This window comes from Scardinius erythrophthalmus (assembly GCF_964197995.2).
Source record: "Scardinius erythrophthalmus genome assembly, chromosome: 25".
Taxonomy (NCBI): Eukaryota; Metazoa; Chordata; class Actinopteri; order Cypriniformes; family Leuciscidae; genus Scardinius; species Scardinius erythrophthalmus.
This window is the reverse complement of record NC_138245.1, coordinates 10,047,392-10,073,495: the sequence shown is the minus strand read 5'-3', so window position 1 is coordinate 10,073,495 and position 26,104 is coordinate 10,047,392. Positions and strand designations below refer to the sequence as shown.

General features: G+C 37.9%; 1 protein-coding gene across 7 annotated transcripts in view; it reads right to left on the bottom strand.

The window, feature by feature from the left end:
• Nucleotides 1-26,104, bottom strand: part of cdk5rap1 (CDK5 regulatory subunit associated protein 1) — a 76,931-nt gene that overhangs the window by 36,480 nt on the left and 14,347 nt on the right. For all 7 annotated transcript variants that reach the window (XM_081358256.1, XM_081358253.1, XM_081358257.1 and 4 more), the window contains exons 6-8: nt 15,627-15,747; nt 15,289-15,522; nt 4,572-4,669 (exon numbers count right to left, since the gene is read on the bottom strand). In XM_081358256.1, coding sequence (XP_081214382.1) covers nt 4,572-4,669; nt 15,289-15,522; nt 15,627-15,747 — 453 coding nt within the window. The remainder of the gene's footprint in view (nt 1-4,571; nt 4,670-15,288; nt 15,523-15,626; nt 15,748-26,104) is intronic.

Here is a 26,104-nt window from a genome sequence, read left to right as displayed (position 1 = left end):
AAAGCAAGGAAAACAAATCACATTTGAAAAAACAAGGTGAAAGTTCTGTATTACAGCAGTATTTCTTGCATTACGAAAATGCAAAAGAAAAGGCATGGGAGCCAACTGTTAGTGTGACTGTTTGTTTGTTAGTGTGGTAAACTTTAAAATATTTATGATACTACCTGTAAGATATGGGCTACAAGACAGATGTAGTTGGAGATAAGGCAGCTTTTTAAAAGTACCACAAGCCAAACAAACTGGGCTTCAAGCCCAGAAGTTTCCAAGCAACACAGCAGTAATGACTTTATGAACTTCTTCACTTATAAGATTGATAATATCAGGGACAAAATTATAACTATGCAAACGTCTACTACAGTATCGCATCAGGGAGTGCATTTTAGTCTCCCTGAGGAAAAATGTTATTCATTTATTGCTATAGGAGAGGAAGAATTTTGCAAACTCGTTAATTCATCTAAATCGACAACATGTATGTTAGACCCCAAACCGACTAAGCTACTGAAAGAGATGCTCCCAGAGGTCATAGATCCTCTTCTTAATATCATTAATTCGTCTTTGTCTCTAGGATGCGTACCAAAAACCTTTAAGCTGGCTATGATTAAACCGCTTGTTAAAAAAACGCAACTTGATCCTACAGAATTAGTCAATTACAGGCCGATCTCGAATCTGCCTTTCTGTCAAAAATATTAGAAAACACAGTATCCTCACAACTATTTTCCTTTCTTGAAAGAAATGATATCAGCAAGGATTTTCAGTCAGGATTTAGACTGTACCATAGTACCGAGACTGCTCTCATTAGAGTTACAAATTATTTGCTCTTATCATCCGATCGTGGTTGTATCTCTCTATTAGTGTTACTCGATCTTAGTGCTGCATTTGACACCATTGACCACAACATTCTTTTAAATAGACTAGAAAACTATGTTGGCATTAGTGGAATTGCACTAGCATGGTTTAAATCATACTTATCTGGCCGTTATCAGTTTGTAGCAGTAAATGAAGAGATGTCTTATCGATCACAAGTTCAGTATGGCGTACCACAAGGCTCAGTACTAGGACCGCTGCTGTTCACTCTGTACATGCTACCCTTAGGAGATATCATTAGAAAACATGGAATTAGCTTTCACTGTTATGCTGACGATACTCAGCTCTATATTTCTTCAAAACCTAACGAAACTTACCAATTCACAAAATTAACGGAATGCATAGCTGATATAAAAAATTGGATGACTAGTAATTTCCTACTTCTAAATTCTGAAAAAACAGAGATTCTAATTATTGGACAAAAACCGTCCACACGTAATAACCTAGAATACTGTCTAACACTTGATGGCTGCTCTGTTAAGTATTCGTCATCGGTTAGGAACCTGGGTGTGCTCTTTGATACCAATCTTTCATTTGAAAGTCACGTGTCTAGTATCTGTAAAACCGCATTTTTCCATAAAAATATATCTAAATTACGCCATATGCTCTCATTGACAAATGCAGAACAATTAGTTTATGCGTTCATGACCTCAAGGCTAGATTATTGTAATGCTCTACTGGGTGGTTGCCCTGCACGCTTAATAAACAAATTACAGCTGGTTCAAAACGCAGCAGCTCGAGTTCTTACCAGAACCAGGAAGTATGACCATATTAGCCCGGTTCTGTCAACACTGCATTGGCTGCCTATTAAACATTGCATAAATTTTAAAATATTGCTGATTACTTACAAAGCACTAAATGGTTTAGCTCTGCAGTACTTGAGCAAGCTCTTAACGAATTATAGTCTTTCAAGTCTAATTCGACTGCTGGCGGTAGATCCTTTTCTTATTTAGCACCAAAACTTTGGAACAGTCTTCCTAACATTGTCCGGGAAGCAGACACACTCTGTCAGTTCAAAGCTAGATTAAAGACACATCTTTGTGACCTAGCATTCACACAATACATTATAGACTTCTATAATTCAATGTTAGGCTGCATAGATTAGGTCAGCTGGAACCGGGAACACTTCCCATAAATACTGATGTACTCGTTACATCATAAGAAGAATGGCATCTACGCTAATTTTAGTGTCTTTGTTTATCCCGAGGTTTTCCCGTAGCCTGCCGGATCCAGGCCGTATCCTGATCTGACGAAGGACCTTCGCCTGGACCCGATGACAACGCAGTGCTGAAGTGCCAACTACTCTCTCCCTATGGAGGATCCCTTTACCACTCTACAGATAAAGCGCTGTCGGGAAAATTCGTTTCGCGTACCTACCCCGAAGTGACAAAATAAAAAAAATTCTGTATTAAAATTTATAAGGAAAGACCAGTACTTTGTTTAGGCTTGGTTTGTAGGGAATTACAAACCTGCGCACATATATTCAAATGCACATAACTATAGTACCAATTCTTAATGCGCATGTGAACGCCATCAGCGTTTCTCACAGGTTCGCGTTTAAAGTCTGTGTAGAGAGAATGGTGTCGTCTTAGTGGCCCCTAATTTAATAACAAATGATCGTTGCGACGGAAGTGAATAAATCAAAACTAACTTTAGCTGGAAAATAACTCTATTAAAGAACCGCTATAAAGCCAAAACAATCTCTGTTACCTTAAATTATACGTTTATCTCTGTAAAGCTGCTTTGAAACAATCTACATTGTTAAAAGCGCTATATAAATCGTTTGTCGCTTTATATCGCTCAGTTTGTCGTTCATTATATGTTGTAACTGTGTAATTCCTCTACAACAGCATTAACAAGTTTGTTCATAAATAAACCCATGTATATTTCTAATTTATTGAGGTGCACATGTGGGAACTGTATCATTAACTGTCAAATTTTGACAACTGACAACTCGTTTCAGCAGTTCAGAATCGATTTTTTCTTTTGAGAGACAATAGCATTTTTTGTTATGCACTTTGATCTTTAAACATTGCAGACATTTTACATTCACAAACAGCTATAATTACACACTACATAAAAGGTAATATTATAAAAGGCATTATAGGGGTACTTTAATATATACTGTATAAATTTATTAATCCCGTCAACTGTCCTGATTGTTTTTCATGCTGGCCCCAGGCCACCAGGCAGACCTTATTTTTGAGTCCTTAGACTAAGCCAAAATTGTGTTAAGACTTTTAACATAGGGATCCTGCTTGTTACCAGTGTAGATTTACCCCAGCCTTGTTTTGATCCTGTATAAAGCTTGGGACTTTCTGGGCCACCATTTTCTGGTTTCTTAGGCAGATCGATCTCCCCTTGTCCACTGAAAGCAATTTTTAGAATTACTCCTGAATCATATTAGCCTGGCTCCGCCCTCCTACGTACTTCCGTTCAATTTTCATTTTCTTTCAGTACATCGTCTGGGTTTGCGGTATATTCTTGGGTTTTCTCTGGCCAATTTTTTGCCGGTCCAATCAGCGAACAGAGGGAGTGGCTGAGAACGATGACGTTGATGTTGTGCGCTAGTCTGAGTTGTAGGGTTACATCATGACCAAACGTTAGCGATTGTTTATGGCAGATCCAGAGTAGCTCTGGGCAGATTCAATAGTTTTAAACTTCAACAGAGTACCCACCTTCAAGGAAGTTAACGCTTGTCAGCTCTCTGTACAAATTAAATGTACGAGAGTCTGGTAGGACCAGGCTAGAATCATATAAATTTACAAACTACAATCTGATTGTAATAGCTTTTATTATGCTCTTAGCCAAACAATTTATATGGCTGAGGTAGAAGGATCTGAGGCCTCTAACCTCTACATAATGGATTTGATATGTCCTCTTTTTCTTTAAAATAGAAAAAAATAAACAATCTTGAAGAGGCTTTTAAAATATGTTAGTCAATATGTTTTATTGTTTGAATCTCATCTCCAGCATTCACTAATTTTTTACCATGCAGAAAGTGCACATTCATTACTCTGTTAGGCCACTCCATTTTCTTTTTTTCTCAGTTAATGTTGTCTCTTGTTATGCTTTGGTTGTATTTCCTCTTTTGGTCATACTTTAGTTCAGGGTCCAATTTTCACTATATAACTATTAACTATGACTTTTACTTCGATGAACTCCTAATTACTGCTTATTATAAGTTAGTAAGGTAGTAAAGTTTAGGTATTAGGTCGGATTAAGGGATGTAGAATATGATCATGCAGAATAAGACATTAATATGTGCAACTGGTTAATAGTGAGAATTGGACCCTTAAATAAAGTGTTACCCCTCTTTTTAATGTTGGTCTGAAACTAATAAATAATTTGTTATTGTTTGTAATTTGCTTTTTTGTTTTTATTGTATGTTTACTTGTCTTCATTAACTTTTTGAAGACTTTTTCTCTTACATTAGTTAGCCTAGAATTCTGCTGTGGTATAGAGAATTGTGAATTTTAATGGCTATTTCCATCAAAATATACTTTTTATATATCACTATTGTGAAATAAATTACTCATTTAAGGTTTTGATCATATCACCCACTCATAATTGTGTTAAGTAATTAAAGTAATTACAATATTGACCAAAATAAATTACTTTTGTCATAATCATCCCAGCTATTGTCTCTATTATGATATGTGTAATAAGTTTAGCTGACAATACACAGCCCTATAAACGATTCTTACCCACGTCTCATAGCATGAAGAACCTGACTGCTGCCACTCTGTGCTGGCAGATGGATCTGCTTGCAGATGTTCCTTCTCTCCTGAATCAAGTGTAGCACCTGATTTAACAACAAAAAAAAGTTAAATTAAATACTGTAATTACTGGCAAAGGGCCATTTTAAATAGCCTACGCCTGTGTTGTTAGTAGATTACCCACACCTGATTATCATCAACTCTGCTTGTTTGCGACTCTACACTAATTTGTGCTGCTCTTGGTAGTGTTATGGAAAACTCAGACACGATGGTTAAGTTGGACCCAAAGCAGTATTTATTGTCAGATGGCACAGGAGGAGAAAACAACAGCATAGATGATAGTGACAAAATACTTAATACTGGTAAGTAGAGTAGGTCAAACTGACATACGTGACGTTATATAGCAAGTAGGTGAGCATGGCAGGTAAGTATAGCACAGGGGTGTTCAATCCTGCTCCTGGAGGGCCACAGTCCTAAAGAGTTTAGCTCCAACCCCAATTAATCACACCTGAACCAGCTAATCAAGGTTTTACTGTGTGTGGGTGTGTTAAGGCAAGCAAGTTGGAGCTAAACTCTGCAGGACAGTGGCCCTCCAGGACCAAGTTTGGACACCCTTGGTATAGCAGGTGAGGTAAATGTAACAGTTTATTTGAGGGTATGCAGGATGAGATTACAGTTCTGTTCATTACGGAAGCCCTGAAACGCAACATAAAAAAAAAAACAATCCGTCAAAAAAAAATAATAATTTATAGTATTTCGAGATTAAAGTCGAAACATTTCGAGATTAAAGTCGAAACATTTCGAGAATAAAGTCGAAACATTTCGAGAATAAAGTCGAAACATTACCACAATACAGTCTTCTGCAGAAGTTGCGTGTGTGTGCATTCATAATGGCGCGCGTCCACTGGTGCATAGGGCGTGTTTCCAATTCTGAAATTTTGTGTGTGTGTGTGTGTGTGTGTGTGTGTGTGTGTGTGTGTGTGTGTGTGTGTGTGTGTGTGTGTGTGTAAAGAAATGCGCTTCCTCGGAGAAGGAAGAGGAAAAGTCGAACTGCCTAGGACATGGATCTACACAAAATAGTAGCTTTTTACTTTTATCTGGGCTTTCAACAAAAAGAAAATTCGACAGGTGCCAATCTACCAACATGCATTACCATGGCGTTGCCTATAGACGAGCACACAGACTCCGCCGGAGTAGGTTCACAATCTGGTCGAAACTTTATGTGGCAGTGTTTTTGACGTGTTTTCGTGCTCGTCTATAATAGGCAACTCTATCTGGGTCGAGAACAATTAACAGTAACCGCACTGTTTCCCTCTTCACCGTAAATACGTTCTGGATACATTTTATGTGCATCCTATCCAATCATTTGGCCGGATCCCGTGATTTCCTCAAGTATAATAACCATTGGTGGTGGTTGAGGAGAGATTCCCTGAAATGATTGTAAAGCGCTTTTAAGTGTTGGCCTACATATGAAATATGTGTATAAATACAAATATAAGTGTAGTAGACATATGAAAGCGCTATATAAATGCCTCATTCATGCATTCATTCATTCATAAAGCTGGCTATCTTGATCCAGTCTGAAAAGTGTTTTCGCCTGTAGGCTAAAATCTATTCCGGCGCAGTATATAATGTCCTATAGCCTAATGCCATGTTGGTAGACCTGTAGATTTTCCTTTTGTTGAAAGCCAAGATAAAAGTAAAAAGCTATTATTTTGTGTAGATCCAGTTTACACACACACACACTGACACACACACACGCACACGCATGAATGCCTGTGTGGCAATGTGAAATAATGGCAAGCACACACGCAACTTCTACGGAAGACTTTATTCTCGAAATGTTTCTACTTTATTCTCGAAATATTTCGACTTTATTCTCGAAATGTTTCAACTTTAATCTCGAATTTTTTTTATTTATTTTTTTGTTGCGGTTCAGGGTTTCTGTACTTCATAGATGGACGGTGCACCTTCACTCTCTTCAATTGTAAAAAAAAATAAATAAAGGTGAAGTCCCAATGTCCCAATATGGTGCTGACATCTTACGCTGATTTGGGACCTGATTCTGTGCAGTAGTGAACACGGGACCCGAGTCTGCGCAGTAGTGAGCGTGAAGTGGAGTCAAGGTATCAAGACCCCGCCCACACTCCCGCAGAAACAGTTAGTACAGATGTACTGCAGAACATCTCATTATGTTAGTGTGAAATAAACAGTTATGGAAATGTACAAATTAAAGTTGAAGCTCCAATCTCCTGAAAATCCCCCAAAAAGTCTGTTGGTGGGGAGGGGGGGGGATGTAAAAAAATAATCTTGCATCACAACAAGTGTATTGTGATTGTCAAAACATTTGTAGGATTGAGTGCGAATCATACACAAAAGAATCTTCCAGGTGATTTGTTCAAACATAATTCCACACAGAACCCAACATTCCAGACCCCAAATTACCAGTCCAGGGCCATAAAATCAGGCTCCAGCCAGTCTATGCTAACCAACGAAAAACCCCAGCTAAGAACTTTATGGCTATTCAAGCTTCAAAGAGATGAGCCCAACTAAAAGAAAAATGTTGTCAGCGTTTGATAGTGTTGGAAAGTCTGATTGGTTCAGAGATGACACAGCTTGGTGCTCGATCAAGATAACAGCAGAAGTTGCTGGACCCCCACGACAGAGATACAAAACAGACCATCTTCTTCTTAAGGACCTCTGAATGACCTCAGGGTGTAAAATCTTTTCAAACCACAGAACTGAGCTTTTACCTATAACTATACACAAAATCAGTCAAGAACAATTTTCAGTGGACTTATAATCAAACATCATGCAACTACATAATTCTATGTTGTTTCTACAATATATGTGTGTATCTAATATGCTTAGATGCCATATAATTCATGTAATTGTTATAACTATTAGGTGTGTGAATGAAAGTGTGTCGTGCTTCCTGTCAGCATGATCGCATGTTCTTAATTCAAAAGATGGCTTGATTGAAATCTGTGTAAAATGTTTCGTATTCTTATAATAGTAATAATGTCTAAACTGTGGCCTCTGTCCTCTCTGCTAGAGCTTAGAGAGTAAGGAGAGCACAGATAAGCTTGATTTATGATAAGAAGTGAAGAGAACGTCACCTCCTAAATAAAGACAGTGTCTAATTGGTCAGAACTGATCCAGGAGGCCGGACAAACATGTGAGTTTAAAATCTTAGACCCGAACAAAGTTTTAGAAGAGTTCTCAACAAGGTTAGAAAAAGTGCGCGAAGGGAGAAGAGACCAGAGAGACTAGTAACCATGTAAACACGCAGACGAAAGAACCCAAATCAAGATCAGAAGAACATGGGTTAAACAACTTCATTCAAGCCATCATCTACTCTCGTCTCAATTTCCTTTCTTTTCTTAGTTTCCTTTCTTTTCTGTTGTGAGTCTCGGTTCTAAGTTAAGTTTTGCGGCAAGATTTCGGTCCACGTTTCTTCTGCAAAGCCAGCTTCAACAAAGACTTTCCATCCATCCGCCATCCACACCACGTGAGTGGCCGCCACAGACATCTATCCAAGCACGGGGACACCAGCCAACGAACGAACTCGGGAAACCCCCTTTGACGCAGACCAAAGGAATTCCCAAAAAGGAACGCAAAACGAGCAAGTAACCTCCAGGCTCTTAAGCTGAACTGGTGTATTTGATATAGATTTAATAACCTACGAAACGATAGAAAGGTTAAATTAATGTTTGATGGTTTGTTCAGGTCATGTCTTATAAGTGCATATAGAATCTTGAGATTTCATCATCTCACTCATCATCTCACTCTTTCCTCACTCTCTTCCTTTCTGCAACTCGTATGAATGTGTGTGTGCGTGTGTTTGTGTTAGATATTAGTTTATGTGTTAGTCAGAATAATCAATAAAGTCTTGTTTGTATTTTTAAAGAGAAGTGTTACTTGTGTTATATGCTTACGAATTTAATGTCTTAAACTGCTGATCTAAGTTACCTTGCTAACTATAGTGTTTCACTATAGTTTGGATATTTATATATTGCAGAGCTGATAGTTACAGCCAGTTCAAATGAACCGCGAACGAGTCATTTGCTTGGTTGTAATAAGTGATTCTTTCGAATTCCCTATAAATTAATTAATAATTCCGTTGAGCTAAATTGATCTGTCAGAATTACTAAATTATCTTACACATTTTTGTAACTAAACTGAATTTTATTAGGTTTAGTGACAACATGTTACAATGTTTATATGGTACAATTTCAATTACAATTTTAATTTCAATTCAGTTTAATTTTTGTGATTTGATTTAATATTGACTAATTTGGATAAATATTAGTTAATTTTTCTCAAGAAAAAAAAAATAAATCTCACCTAATGCTGTAAACAATACAGAGAGCCCTATCAGCTGGCAGTATTAAGGTTAAAAATAACTCAAATTAAATATAATGCGTTTTTTATTATAATAACAACTTTATTTAATGATATAAGTAAAAATATAATAAATATGTAATATAGTACACATATTTAGCAAAATACTCTCTATAGCTCTTTTTTTCTAGCCAACTAACGTGCTATAGCCTATATTATGGTCATCAAATGGCTTTCCTGAGGTAAATGTTATGTGACATAATTGTTCTCCAGCTGTTTTATTGACCCTTTCCGCGGATGAAAAACACTGATTGATCGATATTATGTATGATGAATATACATTTCGGTAAGTTGTACTGTTTCTTTTAACATTGTTCAATCGTGTTTATTTACTATTAGCTAGTAGAAAGGCTCGGTTCACGTGCCGTTAGGGATCTGTCACGTCAAATTTACAAGCGGCAAAACGGTATTTATTGTTTGAATTTCGTAATAAAATTGACAGAATCTGAGAGCTGAATTTTTTTTATATCATAAGTAACCTGCTCTGTCTAGTCTGTCGGTCTCCGTGTCCTCTTTGCTTCGCGATTCTTCTGTGCGTGACAAAATGGATGTGTGGCATGAGAGCGTGTGAAAAGTGTCAATTGCGCGAGTCTCACGGTGAATGCGTGAGAGTTGGCAGCTCTGGTGTCACTGACTACTTCGCTCAGAGAAGCTGCTAATCACAGCTGTCAAACATGACGTCACACTCCCGTTTTTATAGCATCAAATAACTAACTACAACCAAACTTATTAAAAAAACGAAAACATCAGTGTGATAAAAACTACATAAAATGACAGAAAACATCTTTGAAAAAAAATAATTTTAAGTGTAATTTGATTGTTTAGTTTGCCTCACGTCCCATTAGACTACGTGGAGGGCGGTGTTTATGACCTACACTGGGACCAACCACCTGAGGGCGATCGAGACGCTTTGGCTTCACTTTTCAGGACTTGTGCAGCACACTTGGTTCTGTTAATGATGGATTAAGGAGGATTACACAGGAGATCGCTGGAGACAAGGAGTACAGGTAAGGAGATCGCTGGAGATGAGTATATCCAAGTATATCCAAGATAACAGGGAAACAGGTAAGTTGCTTTAGCAGCAGATATCGAGCAGGGTAACAGCCTGAGATCCATACTGGTGACAACACACTGAGTGAGGAGTGAGAGGAGCTTTTGTGGTAGTGCTGATGAGTATGGCAATGAGCTGCAGGTGCAAGTGATTAGTCTGGGGAGAGTGTGTGCATGTGATTTTTTCACCCAAACCAGTTCAGCGGAAATCCCGCCCTGCAGCTTATTTCATAGGTACAGTGGTAGGTTTAGGGATCAGTGTTTGGTGTAGGCAATCAGTACAGTGATTGACATGACCAATGAAATCTTTAGAATCGGCTGCAGGGCGGGATTTCTGCTGAACTGGTTTGGGAAAAGAAAAAAAAGAAAAATCACACGCTGTGTGTGTGTGTGTGGAGGGAAAGCCTGGTGTGTCAGTGGCTACGTTTACATACACAACTTTGGTTTCAATCGAACTGAATTTATTCCGATTGATGAATCTGAATGTAGTGTTTACATGAACGCTAAATATGTGGTCGGGTTGATGTGCGCATTTATATGTCACAAGCTTCAAATCTGAATATATATTTTTGACATGCGCACACTGGACGAATATACAGTTTCCAGCTGTTGCGCATACAAACTATTCTCTTACATTGGTTCTTTATTTGTTTTAAACAGCAGACTTAATATTTATCCATTTCTGTTCATAATTTGGAGTAAATGAGCATATTAACCGGTTTGACGTGCTGCTTATATTTATCACGCAGTAAAACTTCCCCTCCCTGCGCCCAAAACCAGTCGTCTGTGGATGAAATCCGAAACAAGGACTGGTGGGACATTGTCATGCTTCACTTCACAGACGCTGAGTGAAAGGAGAATTTTAGGATGATGGGACACTCATTTATATGACACTTTATTCAACAGGAACAACAGTCCTTTCAGTTTCGGTTTTCAATCAGATCAAGTGTTTACATGTTCTCTCGATCGGGTTAGAAAAGGAATAAACCGCCCCTTTTAATCCGACAAAATTTCATTCGGATCGAGCTCAATCGGATCTATTAAGGTGTTTACATGAAGGCTTTTCAGTCTGATTGAGCCGTCAACTGATTACTGTGTAATCAGTTGGAGTACTGTGACAATACACAATACTCGGACTGATTACTAACGGTTTATTTTGCATGTAAACGTAGGCAGTGACAGGTAGATTGCATTGGTCATAAGAAAAAAACGGAGCTGGCTGCATGTAAATAGCGCATTGTCTTTAGATCACCCGCAGAACTGGAACCGGTGCATTTATGGGATTGCAGTCTTACGCAAATTTTCTCTGTTTAGTAAATCTGGCAAATCTCAACAAGGGCAAAAATTTGTGCTCCCTCTTAGCTGTCTGCATGGGGGGGGGGGGGGGGGGGGGGGGGGGGGTCGTTGTTTGGGGAGGTTTTGGGGTAGTCCTACTATGATATTAGACTACATAGCCTATAATAAAATGAATTTTCAAACCTGAACCAAACATATTTTTATTCAAAGATCAATAACAGTTTGTCATTAATATTTAGTCTGCCACAAAAAAACAATATTAAAATCATGAACTCAAATGTCATTGTGACCAAAAAAAAAAAAGACTGTTGTAACAGTGCGTAAATCAGACATTTCAGGCTAAAGTCTAACGCTAATAAGCCTTATGCCAAAATTATTATTATGACGAAATTGTCGGTCATTAAATAAGAAAACTAAATAATTGTGTAGATGATTTGCTTTGTGTAACCCAACATCAGACATTAGGCCGAAGTTTTTTTTTTTGCACACAGTGCCGCGACCAATCAATCACTCCTTTACTGGCTGCCTGCACATTCACTGTCCTCGCGGTTGCGGCAACTCGCGCTCGCTTATCAATGCATTTTAATTCGCGCCTACGGTATCTTTGTTGAACTTCAAAAAAAGAAAAAGAAAAATATGCTGCAGCCAATAAGCAGCCGGCGGGGGCTGGCTGCAGGACGACTCAACCTCCACGGACAGTTTTTAATGTTTTATCAGACAATAACTACTCAAGAATTTGCTTTAGTATAATTTTCGGGACAATTAGGGCCGGATTCGGGATTCGGGACAACAGCTTAGATTTCGGGACTGTCCCGAATTTTTCGGGACGTCTGGTCACCCTAGGTTTACAGGATTCATAGCAAGAGAATGATATGAGCGCATATGAGCGGCAGTGAGCCAAATCAGTCGCTGTAGGAGTACTTTAAAGTTTGTGGACCAATTAGCTCAATACGAGAGGCAACGCGAAACACAAAGATTAAGTGGTGGAAGATCAAGGAAGATGGGCATAGCACAGTTATAAAACTTTTACAGTTACACACCCACCACAGGTGCATCATGCAAATTCAAAATACCTCAGTTTCATACGTCAGTTTAAATTGTTGTGTGTGAGTGTATGTCAGGGATGTTTAGATAACTATAAAAGAAATCACGTTCATGAGATCTGCTATTAGCTATTAGATCTGTTAAATGCTTCCGTTTGTTTTCATATTATAATAATATATAATATTAAAACAAATGTAAGCATTTAAACTGATTTTTATATTATATCAGTTCAAATACTTCAATTATATTATATTATGTTATATTATATTATATTATATTATATTATATTATATTATATTATATTATATTATATTATACCTTGAGGTTGGACTGGTTAGCTTCAGGACAGCATGCTGCCCAGACCGGACAACTAAAGTGAAGCCGTGGCTTTGAAAGCAAGCAGTAATGTCTAAAATAAGGAAAATACAGTGTAGGGTTGAAAATTAACAAAGAGATTGGCTTTCCTGTTTCAACCCCCTCTTCTTTACCAAAAGGTTCATTTGGAATTCCTGAAGGCCCAGAGATGCTGCTAATGATCAAGGTCTTTAGGCCAAGATGTATATTCTTCAGGGGTCTGCTAATTGTCACACCTTTAGTATTGACTATTAGAAATTAGTCGCATGGGAAAATAAAAAAACTGATGCCCTGTCTTTTTTTCTGTGGCTTATTTCTTGGGGCTCTGCTCCTGGACTTTCTCTTTTTCTGCCTGAGCTCTGTCTTCCTGGACAGCTGGGTTAAAGGCCACAAGCCAGACATCCTCGATGTCATCTTTCTTTCCCTCTTCTCTTTTATAAAGCTTCACTTTCTTTACTTCTCTTTTTCCTCACGTAACATTCTATATGCATGGTGGGTACAATTAACTGTTCATGTTTTACCATTTCTGTGGCAAGCAGGGCGGTGGCGATTGATAATGAGCGTCACCTGCATGCCGCACCAGCCTCCTATCTCATGGAGGATCTACTGAAGCATAAAAGGAGGAGCAACGGCAGTAAAGAATGAGAGATGACCAGGCCTGGACATTTATGTTATGTTTTGTTTATGTGTGTGCAGTTGTCCGTGAGGGGCTGACGCTTTTACTTTCGTTTTATGTTTATTTATTAAAGCATTCCCGCCTCCTTCTTCCCTTATCAACATTCAGTGGTACAAATCTTATATATATACACGACCATATGTGACCATAAATCATTACTGTTATTAAACTTTTAATTACAAATTTGTGCAAACTAGTTTTCAGACCATATTGACATTGAAGTGCTAATTATTGCAATACAATAGTCACACTCTAGCAATTCTAACTGCAATTATTTTGCGACTCAGTTCACAGTGAATGCAGGGAAATCCATCTCTGCTTGTGCTGTGAGTTTAACATGCATTCGGAAACAGAATGCCAGTTACGCTTTATTTTTACATGTGCATTCATTTTGTGCATAACATTTTTGTGGACAAATGATTACAGAATTTCGCTAGATTTATAATGAGAAGTGTTTGTAATCCTGTTGTCACAGAAACTAGGTTGGAGCTTAATTTCCTTCCAATGTGCCTAGAATTATGTACCGTATTATCCGGATTATAAGTCGCTCTGGAGTATAAGTCGTATCAGTCAAAAAATGCGTCATGAAGTGGAAAAAAACATACAAGTCGCACTGGACTATAAGTCGCATTTATTTAGAAATTTATTTCACAAAAAAAACAGTGTTACGGACGGGAAAGTTATCCGTTACGGACGTGAGCGCTCTGAAAGCGGCACTAAAATACTGCTTTAAAACTTTCACAGAGACCTCAAACAGAAAGCACAAAGCCTGTCTTTAAATTTAATTTCGTTTTGTATTAACTGTATCTTAATTTTAATCAATGTTTCATCAACCAATTGCCTGGATTTAATAAATAAGATAATATAGTAGAAAATAGATAATCATGACACGGAGGCGCCGGCTCGTGAACTGGAGCTAGTCTCATAAATTAACCGAAACTCAGCGTATGAGGTAGCTTATTTGCCTCACAGACCTGAGAAATATATCTATAGAAAGCTTGAAATGTCTACTTTTAAACAGAACAATTCAAAACGAAAGAAAACAGACTGTTCTCTGCTTATGTAATCCGTATGAGTTCTCTGCTTATGTAATCCGTATGAAATGTGCATTTCTCTCTGGCGCGTTCACTACGGCGAATATCGCGAGACAGCATCGTCAACTTCATCTTTGCAGCCGACACTGACACAGAAAACACTTGTTTATTAGTAAACAATTAAAATGTCTCCTTGTTATATTTGACATATTCATAATCATTCATTTTACCGGTTCTTTGTGACAGCTTTTAGGTGCTTTATTGGCAGCGCCACCCTTACATGTTACATGAACGCGTCACCACCGCATCAGCACCGAAAACATGGAGATTTTTTTCTTTTTGGGGGCACTTTGTTTGTGTTCAGGCTTTCTCAGTTGTCTTTAGGTTAATGTTTCAGTGAATAGTTTTTCAGTTGTTTTCAGTTAATTTTTTCCGGGGTAGGCTACAGGAGCAGCATAGAGTACTCTCGCGGCTGTAGACGGTAATGTTTTCTCTTGGTTCATGTCAGTCAGTATGAATTAATTTTGATATATAAGTTGCACCTGACTATAAGTCGCAGGACCAGCCAAACTATGAAAAAAAGTGCGACTTACAGTCCGGAAAATACGGTATTTAATTCTAAAATGCACAAAATGTTCTAAAGTGGGGCATGCACCTGGACCACCGTAGAGGGGCTGAGTCGAGGTTCACCCCCCATTCTTTGAGGAAAAACCTGTAGGGTTTTACTGGGACCTGACTGTGTCAAAAAAAAAGCAACAAATCACACCTAAGTAGAATTGTCGAAAATAATAACAAAAAAGCAGATTGAATTCCTGACTCGAAAGTACTGTAACTTCATGGTACCTACCTCATCAGGGAAGTCTTTAGGATGTGGTGAGGTGAAGCGTATCCTCATATCTGGATCGATGAGGGACACTCTGTCCAGAAGGTCTGCAAAGCGGAGGCCTCCCTGTTTTGTGCGGTACACTGTCTTGAATCCTCGGCTGAGCTTAGTATTGCCCTTAGAACAGATTAACTGTTCTTCAGATAGGTCTCTATAGCTGTTCACATTCTGACCCAGGAGGGTTACCTCCTTCACCCCCTACACACACACAAACAAACATTATCTCACCATCAAATATATGAAAACAGTAATGAGCTTTTGGTGTAGGTTTATTACATACATATTGCAAACTACCATTCTACCTGATCTGAAAGCATGCGGACCTCCTCCACGATGGAAGACAGGGGTCTGCTCCTCTCTCTGCCACGAGTGAAAGGCACTATACAGTAACTACACATGTTATCACAGCCACGCATGATGGACCTGCAAAACCAACCCAATATGTGAGATTGTCATTGCTGTATGTGATTTGTATTATATTTACTTATGTCTGATGTGGGAACTAACACTAAATTGCCAAAAGTATAGGGACACCCCTCCAAGTCATTGAATTCAAGTATTCCAATCACTTCCATGGCCACAGTTGTATAAAATCAAGCACCTAGGTTGCAGACTGCTTCTGCAAACATTTGTGAAAGAATAGGTCGCTCTCAGGAGCTCAGTGAATTCAAGCGTGGTACTGTGATAGGTTGCCACCTGTGCATTAAGTCCATTCGTGAGATTTCCTCACTACTAAATATCCCACAATCAACTGTTAGTGGTATTATAACAAAGTGGAAGCAATTGGGAACAACAGCAACTCAGCCACTAAGTGGTAGGCCACATAAAATCACAGAGCGGGGTCAGCGCATGCTGAGGTCAATAGCTACAGACCTCCAAACTTCGTGCTTCATGGAATGGGTTTTCATGGCCAAGCAGCTGCCTCCAAGCCTTACATCACCAAGTGCAATGCAAAGCTTGGATGCAGTGGTATAAAGCTCACCGCCACTGGACTCTAGAACAGTGAAATTGTGTTCTCTGGAGTGTAGAATCACGCTTCTCTGTCTGGCAATCCGATGGACAAGTCTGGGTTTGGCGGTTGCCAGGAGAACTGTACTTGCCTGACTGCATTGTGCCAAGTGTAAAGTTTTGTGAAGGGGGGATTATGGTGTGGGGTTGTTTTTCAGGGGTTGGGCTTGGCCCCTTAGTTCCAGTGAAAGGAACACTTGATGCTTCAGCATACCAAGATATTTTGGACAATTTCATGCTCCCAACTTTGTGGGAACAGTTTGGGGATGGCCCCTTCCTGTTCCAACATGACTGCGCACCAGTGCACAAAGCAAGGTCCATAGACATGGATGAGCGAGTTTGGTGTGGAGGAACTTGACTGGACTGCACAGAGTCCTGACCTCAACACGATAGAACACCTCTGGGATGAGTTAGAGCAGAGCCAGGCTTTCTTGTCCAACATCAGTCCCTGACCTCAAAAACACACTTCTAGAAGAATGGTCAAAAATTCCCATAAACACACTCTTTAACCTTGTGGAAAGCCTTTCCAGAAGAGCTGAAGCTGTTATAGCTGCAAAGGGTGGGCCAACTCCATATTAAACCCTACAGATTAAGAATGGGATGTCATTAAAGTTCATGTGCAATATAGTGTATTTCAGTCTGCAAAAATGATTTTAATAATTTAATATATTTCTGTCTCTTGCCCGAGATGTTGGGATGGACTCAAGATCGGTTTGCGGAATAGATGAATGGATTAATGGATATAACAAATAAAATGGTCTTCATTTTAAATTGACAGCAATACAATTAGTCATGTCTGTTTACTTGACATATATTTTCAATATTATTAGGATATATAAATGACACAGGTCAATGACAGAAGAGAGGAAATCATGATGCTTGGATAAAAATGCAGCACTCCTTTTACTCAATGCAATAAAATAAAAAAAAACTACACACCAAAATTCAATAGGCAACACCAAATAATTGAACTAAACGAGGTATAAATACAAAATCAGGCACTAAACTAGACACAGGTGAAACTTATCAATTAACTAATCAGAAACTATGTCAACAAACAAGGGCATACTCAGAAATGACAACCAAGTAAACATGAACTTCACACAGGGGAAAGTAAGAACAAAAACAAAGATGAATTTTGACAATATTTAAGCTGGACTACAACACTATTTTCTTCTAAATCTGCTGTACAGCTGAAACAAACTTTATTGCATTATTTTCCTGTTATTTTCCTACTGTAAAGCTGCTTTGAAACAATATGCATTGTAAAAAACGCTATATAAATAAAGGTGACTTGACAATAAAAGTTATTTGAACATTGAATGACCTATATGCATTACACAGGTTTTTTTTTTCTTTTCTTTTTTGCAAGCTGGTTATATTGGGCTTTATTAAATTTTATGAAGCTATAATGAATTTATATGCATTTTTTTAACTACAAGTCAATCTATTGAACCATTTACACAGACTTTATAACTGCAGTCCATAACTTTTTTTGTGTTCAAACTGTAAAAAAATGTATATAATAAGTGAGTACATCATGAATCCATTTTCCAAACAGTGTTTTTGTCTTAGCCTGAATCACTACAGTACACCTATAATAAGCATTTATATTCTGACTATTTTAGACTGGTTGGGGTCGTACCACTGTGGAGTAGCCCAGTACCTGCGTGACTCATCATTGACATAAACAGAGATAAGTAGCTCTGTTAACGGCTAAACGATAAACGGCTACAATGTTATTCTGCAAGACACATGCAGTTCTGTTTATTAACCGCTAGAGCACCAAAAGTTACAGACTGCAGATTTAAACTATGAAATCTAAAATGATTTGTTATCCTGTAGCTCCCTCTGGTGGACAATATTAGTATTGTGGCCATCATATCCTGAATCCCATTGATATAAATGGCTAATATTTTAAAAATTGCCATTAGCACACCAAGCATCAGAAGTTCATCAAACTCATGAAACTGCATGCTTACTCAGAATGTCTTGTTGTCCATGTGTATGAAGTTCTGTGAGATTTGGATTCATACATTCAAACTGATGGGAAAAAATAGAGGTCTTATCCACTGGTTCCCTCTAGTGGACAACATTATTACAACATGTTGTAGTCTGTAGGCCATTTTGAGTTGGCAAAAATTTATTTTTCTAAATGCTCCTAAAGCACTTGACTGATTCACATGAAATTTTGCATGTATCATCTTTAGACACTTATGGCAAAACGTTATCAAAATAATTTTAATTAGTCAAATCGTTTAGAAGATATAAGCCCATTCATTTTGTAGCCATGGCTCCATACACTTATTAAAATATATCTTCTAAACCAGTGGTTCTCAAACCTGTGCTGGAGTACCACCAGCCCAGCACATTTTGTATGTCTCCCTATATCTGACTAGGGCTGGGTATCGTTCAAAAAAAATTCGATACAGGTTCCTGAACAATACTTTTTTCGATACCAATTTTATGAACAGATAATGTTATAGCAGAGATAGTAACATTAATGTGCAGAGAAAAAAAAAAAACCTAAACTGTTAATGTAGCTAACCTTAAGGATAAGCACACTTTACAAGATGCCTAGTTTAATGCGAGTTAATTCCGTTTTTCCCGTTTAAATTTGTCTGGATTCCGTATTTTTTCCACCGTATTTTTCCCCCATTAAAATTTTTCTGGATGGTTAAATTAAATGTCAGGGGAGTGATTCTTCAGGATAAATCCGGCTTTTCCGATCTGAAAAAGATGCTCTTGTAAATCATGCAAATCCGCTTTTTTTTAGTTGGGGTGCACGTGATCGCGCAAGGCACGGGTCGGGTATTGGTAAACATAATGACCGCTCACCGCTGTCAACTTTTTTTGTGCCTCTGATTCATGTCTTCATGTCACTCCGCAAGTAGTTCATTCATTTGTCACGATGGAGCTTCATTCAAAGCAGAGCTCCACCAAAGAGCCTGCACTCGTTGCGGAAGGTTATCTAAAGTGTGCTAAGAATTTTGGACGTGTGGGTACCTGTGAAAACGTGTCAATTTCTGTCGCCGCGACCGCGTCATGGTTGTTGCGCCGTATATTTTCCTGCTTTTTTGTCCTTTGCCAATCACACCTATGAAATGTTATTAATCAAAAAGCATGCGTAATAACTTGTACAATTTAACAGCAATTTATTAACAGTTTAACAAAAATGACATTCTTAATGTTTTTTTTTTTTTTCAAATTGCATTTTATTTTTACCCAGTTCTGTGCTTTCTTATCGTAAGAGCTGGTTAAATGTAGCTTGTTGCTTATTATTCCACGCTCTGCATTTCATTAGTCCAGCCTTGCTTGACTGTAATAGGGTGGTGTTCAAGACGCCGTCTTGGCCCCCTACCAGCTAGATGACTGGTGTTTCAACTAGGTCCGGTACCCAGCCGAAGTGAGGCGGACACTAGAGCCCTGCACGGGCCAAAAACTCCAGCCCTAACCCAGCCCTGGCCCGTGGTGTTCAAGCCCTACCCGGCCCCAGCCCGACAACGGCTGCAATTTTTTCAGCCCGAACCCGACCCGACACGAGAAGAGACCAACATCAAAATCACTTTAAGCTCTCTCTGGTGCGCTCTTTGATGCGCGTTCTCTGATGCGCGCTGTCTCTGCTACACGCAAACACATGCACGTCACACGCTACTAAAAGGTAAACTTTTATTATTAGCCTGAAACATCATGCCCACAAATATTGAACAGACTGTCCATTAGAGAGAAGCATAAGCATGCAGTAGAGAATACAGCGCTACGGGATCCAATCGCAAAAATAAGTAAATAAACGGCCTACCTTTCTTTGCTTTTAAGTAACTGAAGAACAATGTTCAAAAATGAAGAACTCTTCGCCAACTGGCTAATGTTAAATAATAATAATCTCCCTGATCCTCTGCATGGTCAACTGTCACATGTTAATGCACGTGAGTGACGCGTGCGTATGCGTGCGTATGCGTATTGCGTTTGTGTTGCTTAGGCGATGTATAATATTTAGAGCCCGACCGATATGGATTTTTGGGCGCCGATGCCGATACCGATAAAAAAAAAGCCAGATACCGATATATCGGCCGATATTATTATATTATATTATGTATATTATAATACAGTAGCAATATTATTTATGTGTATTATATTACAGTAAGTTTGGACACACATTACAATTGGTGTGTACAAACTTTTGATGGGTACTAGAGCCCGACTGATAAAGGATTTTGAAGGCTGATACCGGTACAAATATTTGTTGGTTTTAAAATCGGACGATTTTTTTTTTTTTTTTTTTCAGAAACGCGCAACAAAACATTAACAAATTTCCCTAACATTAGTTATTTGTAGTTATTTATGAGTTTTAACTAAAATAATATGATAATGCATTTTAAAAAGAAACTTGTTTCTTGTATTGTCACAACAGAACAGAGGAACATCAAAATATATTAAAGTTCTGATAAATAAAATGTATAAAAATACAAACTTAAGATTTTTTTTTTAAGACTAAACGTTTAGTCCTTTGAACAAAAACAACAATTTCACATTCAAATTGACAACAAATTCAAATTGTCATAATTTACTCTCTCAAGTTGTTTTTTTTCTTCTGTTGAAAATAAGTTATTTGGATGAATGTGGGTAACCAAACAGTTGATGTACCCCAGTGACTTCAATAGTATATTTTTCTCCTTTGGAAGTCAATGGGAACCAGCTACTGTTCCACATTCTTAAAACTATTAATATTAGAAAAATATTAGAAGGAAATTAATACAGTTGGAACAACATTAGAGTGCCTGTAAATAATGAGATCATTTTTATTATTGGGTGAACTATCCCTTTAAGTACAAGCGGCAATGTGTTTACAATTGCTACTGTCTGTTTAAGAGCTGAGCATGACACGTCTAATGTACACACATTTGACAAGCGGACAACCGACATTGTTTATGTAAATCTTGTGTGTATTTAACAGTACTAGCACAATAATACTCGAAAGATAACTTAGTCCAGTATCCAGGCGCCGCTGGTACTAGAAAGGCTTTTAGTGCATGTGAGCTTCACATGTACGCGCTGAGAAACGCACTCGTTAGAACAGCGCATCAGCATTTAAAATTAAATGTTTAACCGACAAAGCATTAAAGCACATGCACATTATGAACTTTTGTGAACTGCAGTGTTAACATTTTATGTGAATATAGCCTACGTCGCGTTGTTCCGCTTCACTCTCGGCTTATTTAACCGCAGCAAAACTGGACATGAGTCACGAATTTTGCAGGGTTCTCAAGTCTCACGCATTGGCCGTGAGACACACGCAATTCAACCAGTTCACACGCTCACACGCCACACCGTGTATTTCTCACGCTGAAAAGGCAATGCCAACCAAGTTGTCCTGCAAGCTTTTTATATAACGTTGTATATGAGGCGCGGGCACACAAAGTGAAGTTTCCTGCCGCCAGCACGTATCTCGGCCAGATTGCGTTCGTTAATAGGCGCGCGAACACACGGAAGTTGACGGAACATTCTCGGCCACCGTACGTTCGTTACTAGATAACCAGAGGTGGAAAGAGTAATAAAATATTTTACTCAAGTAAAAGTACTATTACTACAATTTTTTTTTACTTAAGTACAAGTAAAAGTACCGGTCGAAAAATCTACTCAAGTAAAAGTAAAAAGTAGCTCATTTAAAATGTACTCAGAGTAAAAGTAACTGAGTTACTTTTTTAACAGCGGGGGTGGGTTGGGGAGTCCCCCGAGTAGGGTTGTAAAGGTATGAGATTTTCACAGTATGATAACCGACTAATATAATGGTATTAAACAATTATTAAATATAAAAACTGTATTATTAAATTAGGGTTATTATTATCATCAGTTAAAATGACAGTTACAGTAAATGAGATGAAAACAGTATTTTTGGAAACATTTGTTTTGTTTATTAAAATTTCAATAAAACATGTCTAATCAACTAATTTCAATAAATGATTATGAATTTGATTAAAGGAGTAGTTAACTTTAAAATGAAACCAGCCCATGATTTACTCACCCTCAAGTCATGTATATGACATTCTTCTTTCAGACGAATACAATCAGAATTATATTAAGTCAAGTCTCCTTCATTTATACAGCGCTTTAACAATATAGATTGTTTCAAAGCAGCTTTACAGAGATAATAGGAGATTACAGTAACAGAGAGTGTTTTGGCTTTACAGCCGCTCTAGAATAAAGTTATTGTCCAGCTAAAGTTAGTTTTTGATTCATTCATTTTTGATTGATTCGTTGCGAAAAGCACATTAGTTATTAACTTAGGGGCCGCTAACACGACACCGCTTTAACAGAAAACAGAAAACTTTAATGTGTTCTGGCCGTTCATTTGCACGACAACAGTGTTTGGAGCTCGAGAATGTGAACCTTGAAATAGGTTACAAGGTGCAAGCTTTGAAAATTTTTGAAAAACGCTATCATCTCTGTCTAAACTTCAAAAATGTGAATCTGTGAAAACGCTGACGGCGTTCACATGCGTATTACGTGTTTAATCTATAGGTATGTGCATTTGAATGTGTGCATGCGAGTAGTCTTTCTTTACAAATTGACCTCACCAAATTACTTGTCTGACCTGCATAATACAAAAAAAAATTTCCATGCGAACTGGAATCATTTAGATAATGTTTTATCTGTACAGAGGTGAAGGAAGCCTCTGATATTAATAAACACCCTGACGCTTCCTAGCTTGATAATGGCTGTGGATTGCAACCATCAGTTTGAAGCTCATAAAAGTGCATCCATCCATCCATCATAAAAGTGCTCCACATGGCAACGGGGGGTTAATAAAGGCCTTCTGAAACAAAACGTTGAGTTTGTGTAAGAAAGATATTCATATTTAAATCTTTATGAAGTAAAATAACTAGTTTCCGGCCAAACGAACATATGTATTCGACTTAAATCTAAAGCGCAACTTATGCGAGTAATGCGACGTACTGCTGATATTTATGCTACGCCAGGACGCACTACTTCTGACGTCATGAGTTGCGTTTAAGGTGTAAGTAGACTGCGTATGGTGTACTTTTTTGAGCTTTAAACTGATGGTTGCAATCCACTGCCATTATAAAGCTCAGAAGCATCAGAGTGTTTATTAATATAACTCTGATTGTATTCGTCTGAAAGAACAAAGAAGAAAGTTAAATAGCCTGCACCTAGGATGGTTTCAGGGCTGATAAATCATGGGGTAATTTTCATTTTAATGTGAACTACTCATTTAACAACTTCTTTATCATTAATAATTTATTAAAATGTTCAAGAACAAGACTTCTATGAAATGTATTTAATTCAGAAAAATCCTTTTTGTTTTTATGATTTAAAACAAATATATTATCCAAAACGGTGGTTTATCAAATAAAAGTTTAACACATTTTTTTATCCTTTTATTTTTTGGCAAAGTGCTGCAAAACAGATTTACTCAATTAAACCATGGACAAAAATCCTTAAATAATGTTTAAATAATCTGTATTATTATTGTTGTTGTTAATATTATTATGAGAAGTACATTCTATTGTAGGCCCACAACAGTTATGTCATCATTTCTTCGCAGTTAGACCAAACTTTTATTTTGATGGGTTGTAATGAAGTCCTGTTTCAGAGTGTAGGCTATTTGACAAGGTTTTTCTCAAAGGTCATTCTCTCAGAGCAGCTCTGGAGATGTTCATGTTTTCATGTTCTCATATTGTTTGTGAGCTGCTGAAAACACTATTAGCGCGTCGCGTACTTGAGTATGTAGTAGACGAAACGGCTCGTCTCATTCGCACTGATTCACACAGACACGCAGATTATACATTTATATAGCAGTCTCTTGTGCTTTAATATATAGACTACAGACCATGTCGCAATTTGATTTATTGTACAGCTTTACTTTCATGTGTTTTACGTGACGTCTGCGTTATTGTAGGCTAAATTCCATTTTCATGATAATAATGAAACTCCGGGATTCCCTCTGCATCACAGAAATCCTTCGACCTTAAATTATAAACGGGACATATCTTAATCTGCACGCAGGGATGGTGTTCCCGAACACGTTCTATGGGTTTCCTTCTTTTGCAGCCAATTTGCGTCCACAATTTTTGCAAAATGAATAGGCTATGCTCGAGCCTCGAGGACAACCACGCGTTCGTTTTTCTATATCCAAAGTATCCCCATACTTACCTGGGGTTCGCCACGTGTGTGTGTAAAGAATCTGTGTTGTCCGTCTCCATATTTTTTGTGGTTTTTGCGTGTCTGTTCTCCCGCCCTTCAATCAATCAATGCTGAGCACGAGCGCGCGTGCTGTAGGCTAGTTCATTTTTTTTAATAATGATTTTTTTTTTTACTCAGTAACGGATACGTTTTAAAATGTAGCGAATTACAATACTTTAAACAAAACATACTTAAGTAAAAGTAAAATTACAGATTTTAAAAACTACTTAAAAAAGTAGAAATACACAAAAAAACTACTCAATTACAGTAACGCGAGTAAATGTAATTCGTTACTTTCCACCTCTGTAGATAACCAACAACATCGCGCGAACACGGCGAACACACGTCGTGAATGATGGAGAAAGTAAGTTGGAAGAAAGCTCGTCTAACATTTTTAGGCTAGAACATTTAATATATAGCCCATCGTATACATTATTAGTGATGCAGTCAAAAACTCTACAACTACTCTGCAACCAGGCCAGAAGCTTTGGCTCAGTTTGGCTAGCTTACGTTATCTGAAACTAAGGGAAATGTTAGTGGGTATGGGAAGGAATGAAAATGTATTTCTTTATTTTATTTTAAATAAATTTAAATTATTTATTTTATTTTAAATTATATATTATACTGTATTAATAGTCTTTCTAGTTACATTAAGGCTATGTATTAAAGCAGAGTGCTCTAATATTTTATATCCTGTCAAAACATATTAATTGCCATTTGTATTTTTCCAACACTTACAACACAAAACACATTTCATAAGCTGGAGTGTGTACTCCAGTGTGCACACACACACACACACACACACACACACACAACATAATACTCTAATATGTTATTTGTTCTCAATGTCCCACCACACAAATCATTATACCATTTTAACTAGACACTGTTCAAACTATATGCAGCAATTTGTTATATTTTTGTAATTTGCGTAACTTATTTGTAATTTTGATATTATAAATATAACATTAAAGAGTAGGCTATATTTGATGTGATGAATTTCTCTGTCATTTATCAGATTTACCAATTGTTATATTTTCAATTTGTCCTGGTTAATTATGAACAATGGGTAAAATTGGGGGGCGGGGTCAGGTGGGGGCGGGGCTCCATTAGGGCTCCTCCCCTAACCGCATGTGATCTCACTCCAAGCTTTTGATAAAACTTGAGAACCCTGAATTTTGTCATCCTTATTTGAGTTAAGAGAACTGATAGGGATGTTCTTTTAATTGTTATTCAAGCAATGTATGTCTCGTGAGTCGTGACCAACTCACCATGAACACACTTCACCGCTGATCTCACTCGCGGTTCTCTCTGCCCGACTCTGGCTGGATCAACAGGTTGCTGAATGTGTGGCGCGTTATACACGAGTGTTGCCAACAGGGACGGTGTAGAGTGCCCTCTGGTGGACAAACTATACAACGGCAACACTCATAACATGGTTGAAGGGTGTTTCGTCCGTTTTTATTTTATTTTTGAAATATTAATTTATCGGCCGTTATAAATGCCGATACCGATAGTTTTGAAAATGCCTAATATCGGCCGATAATATCGGCCTGCCGATATATCGGTC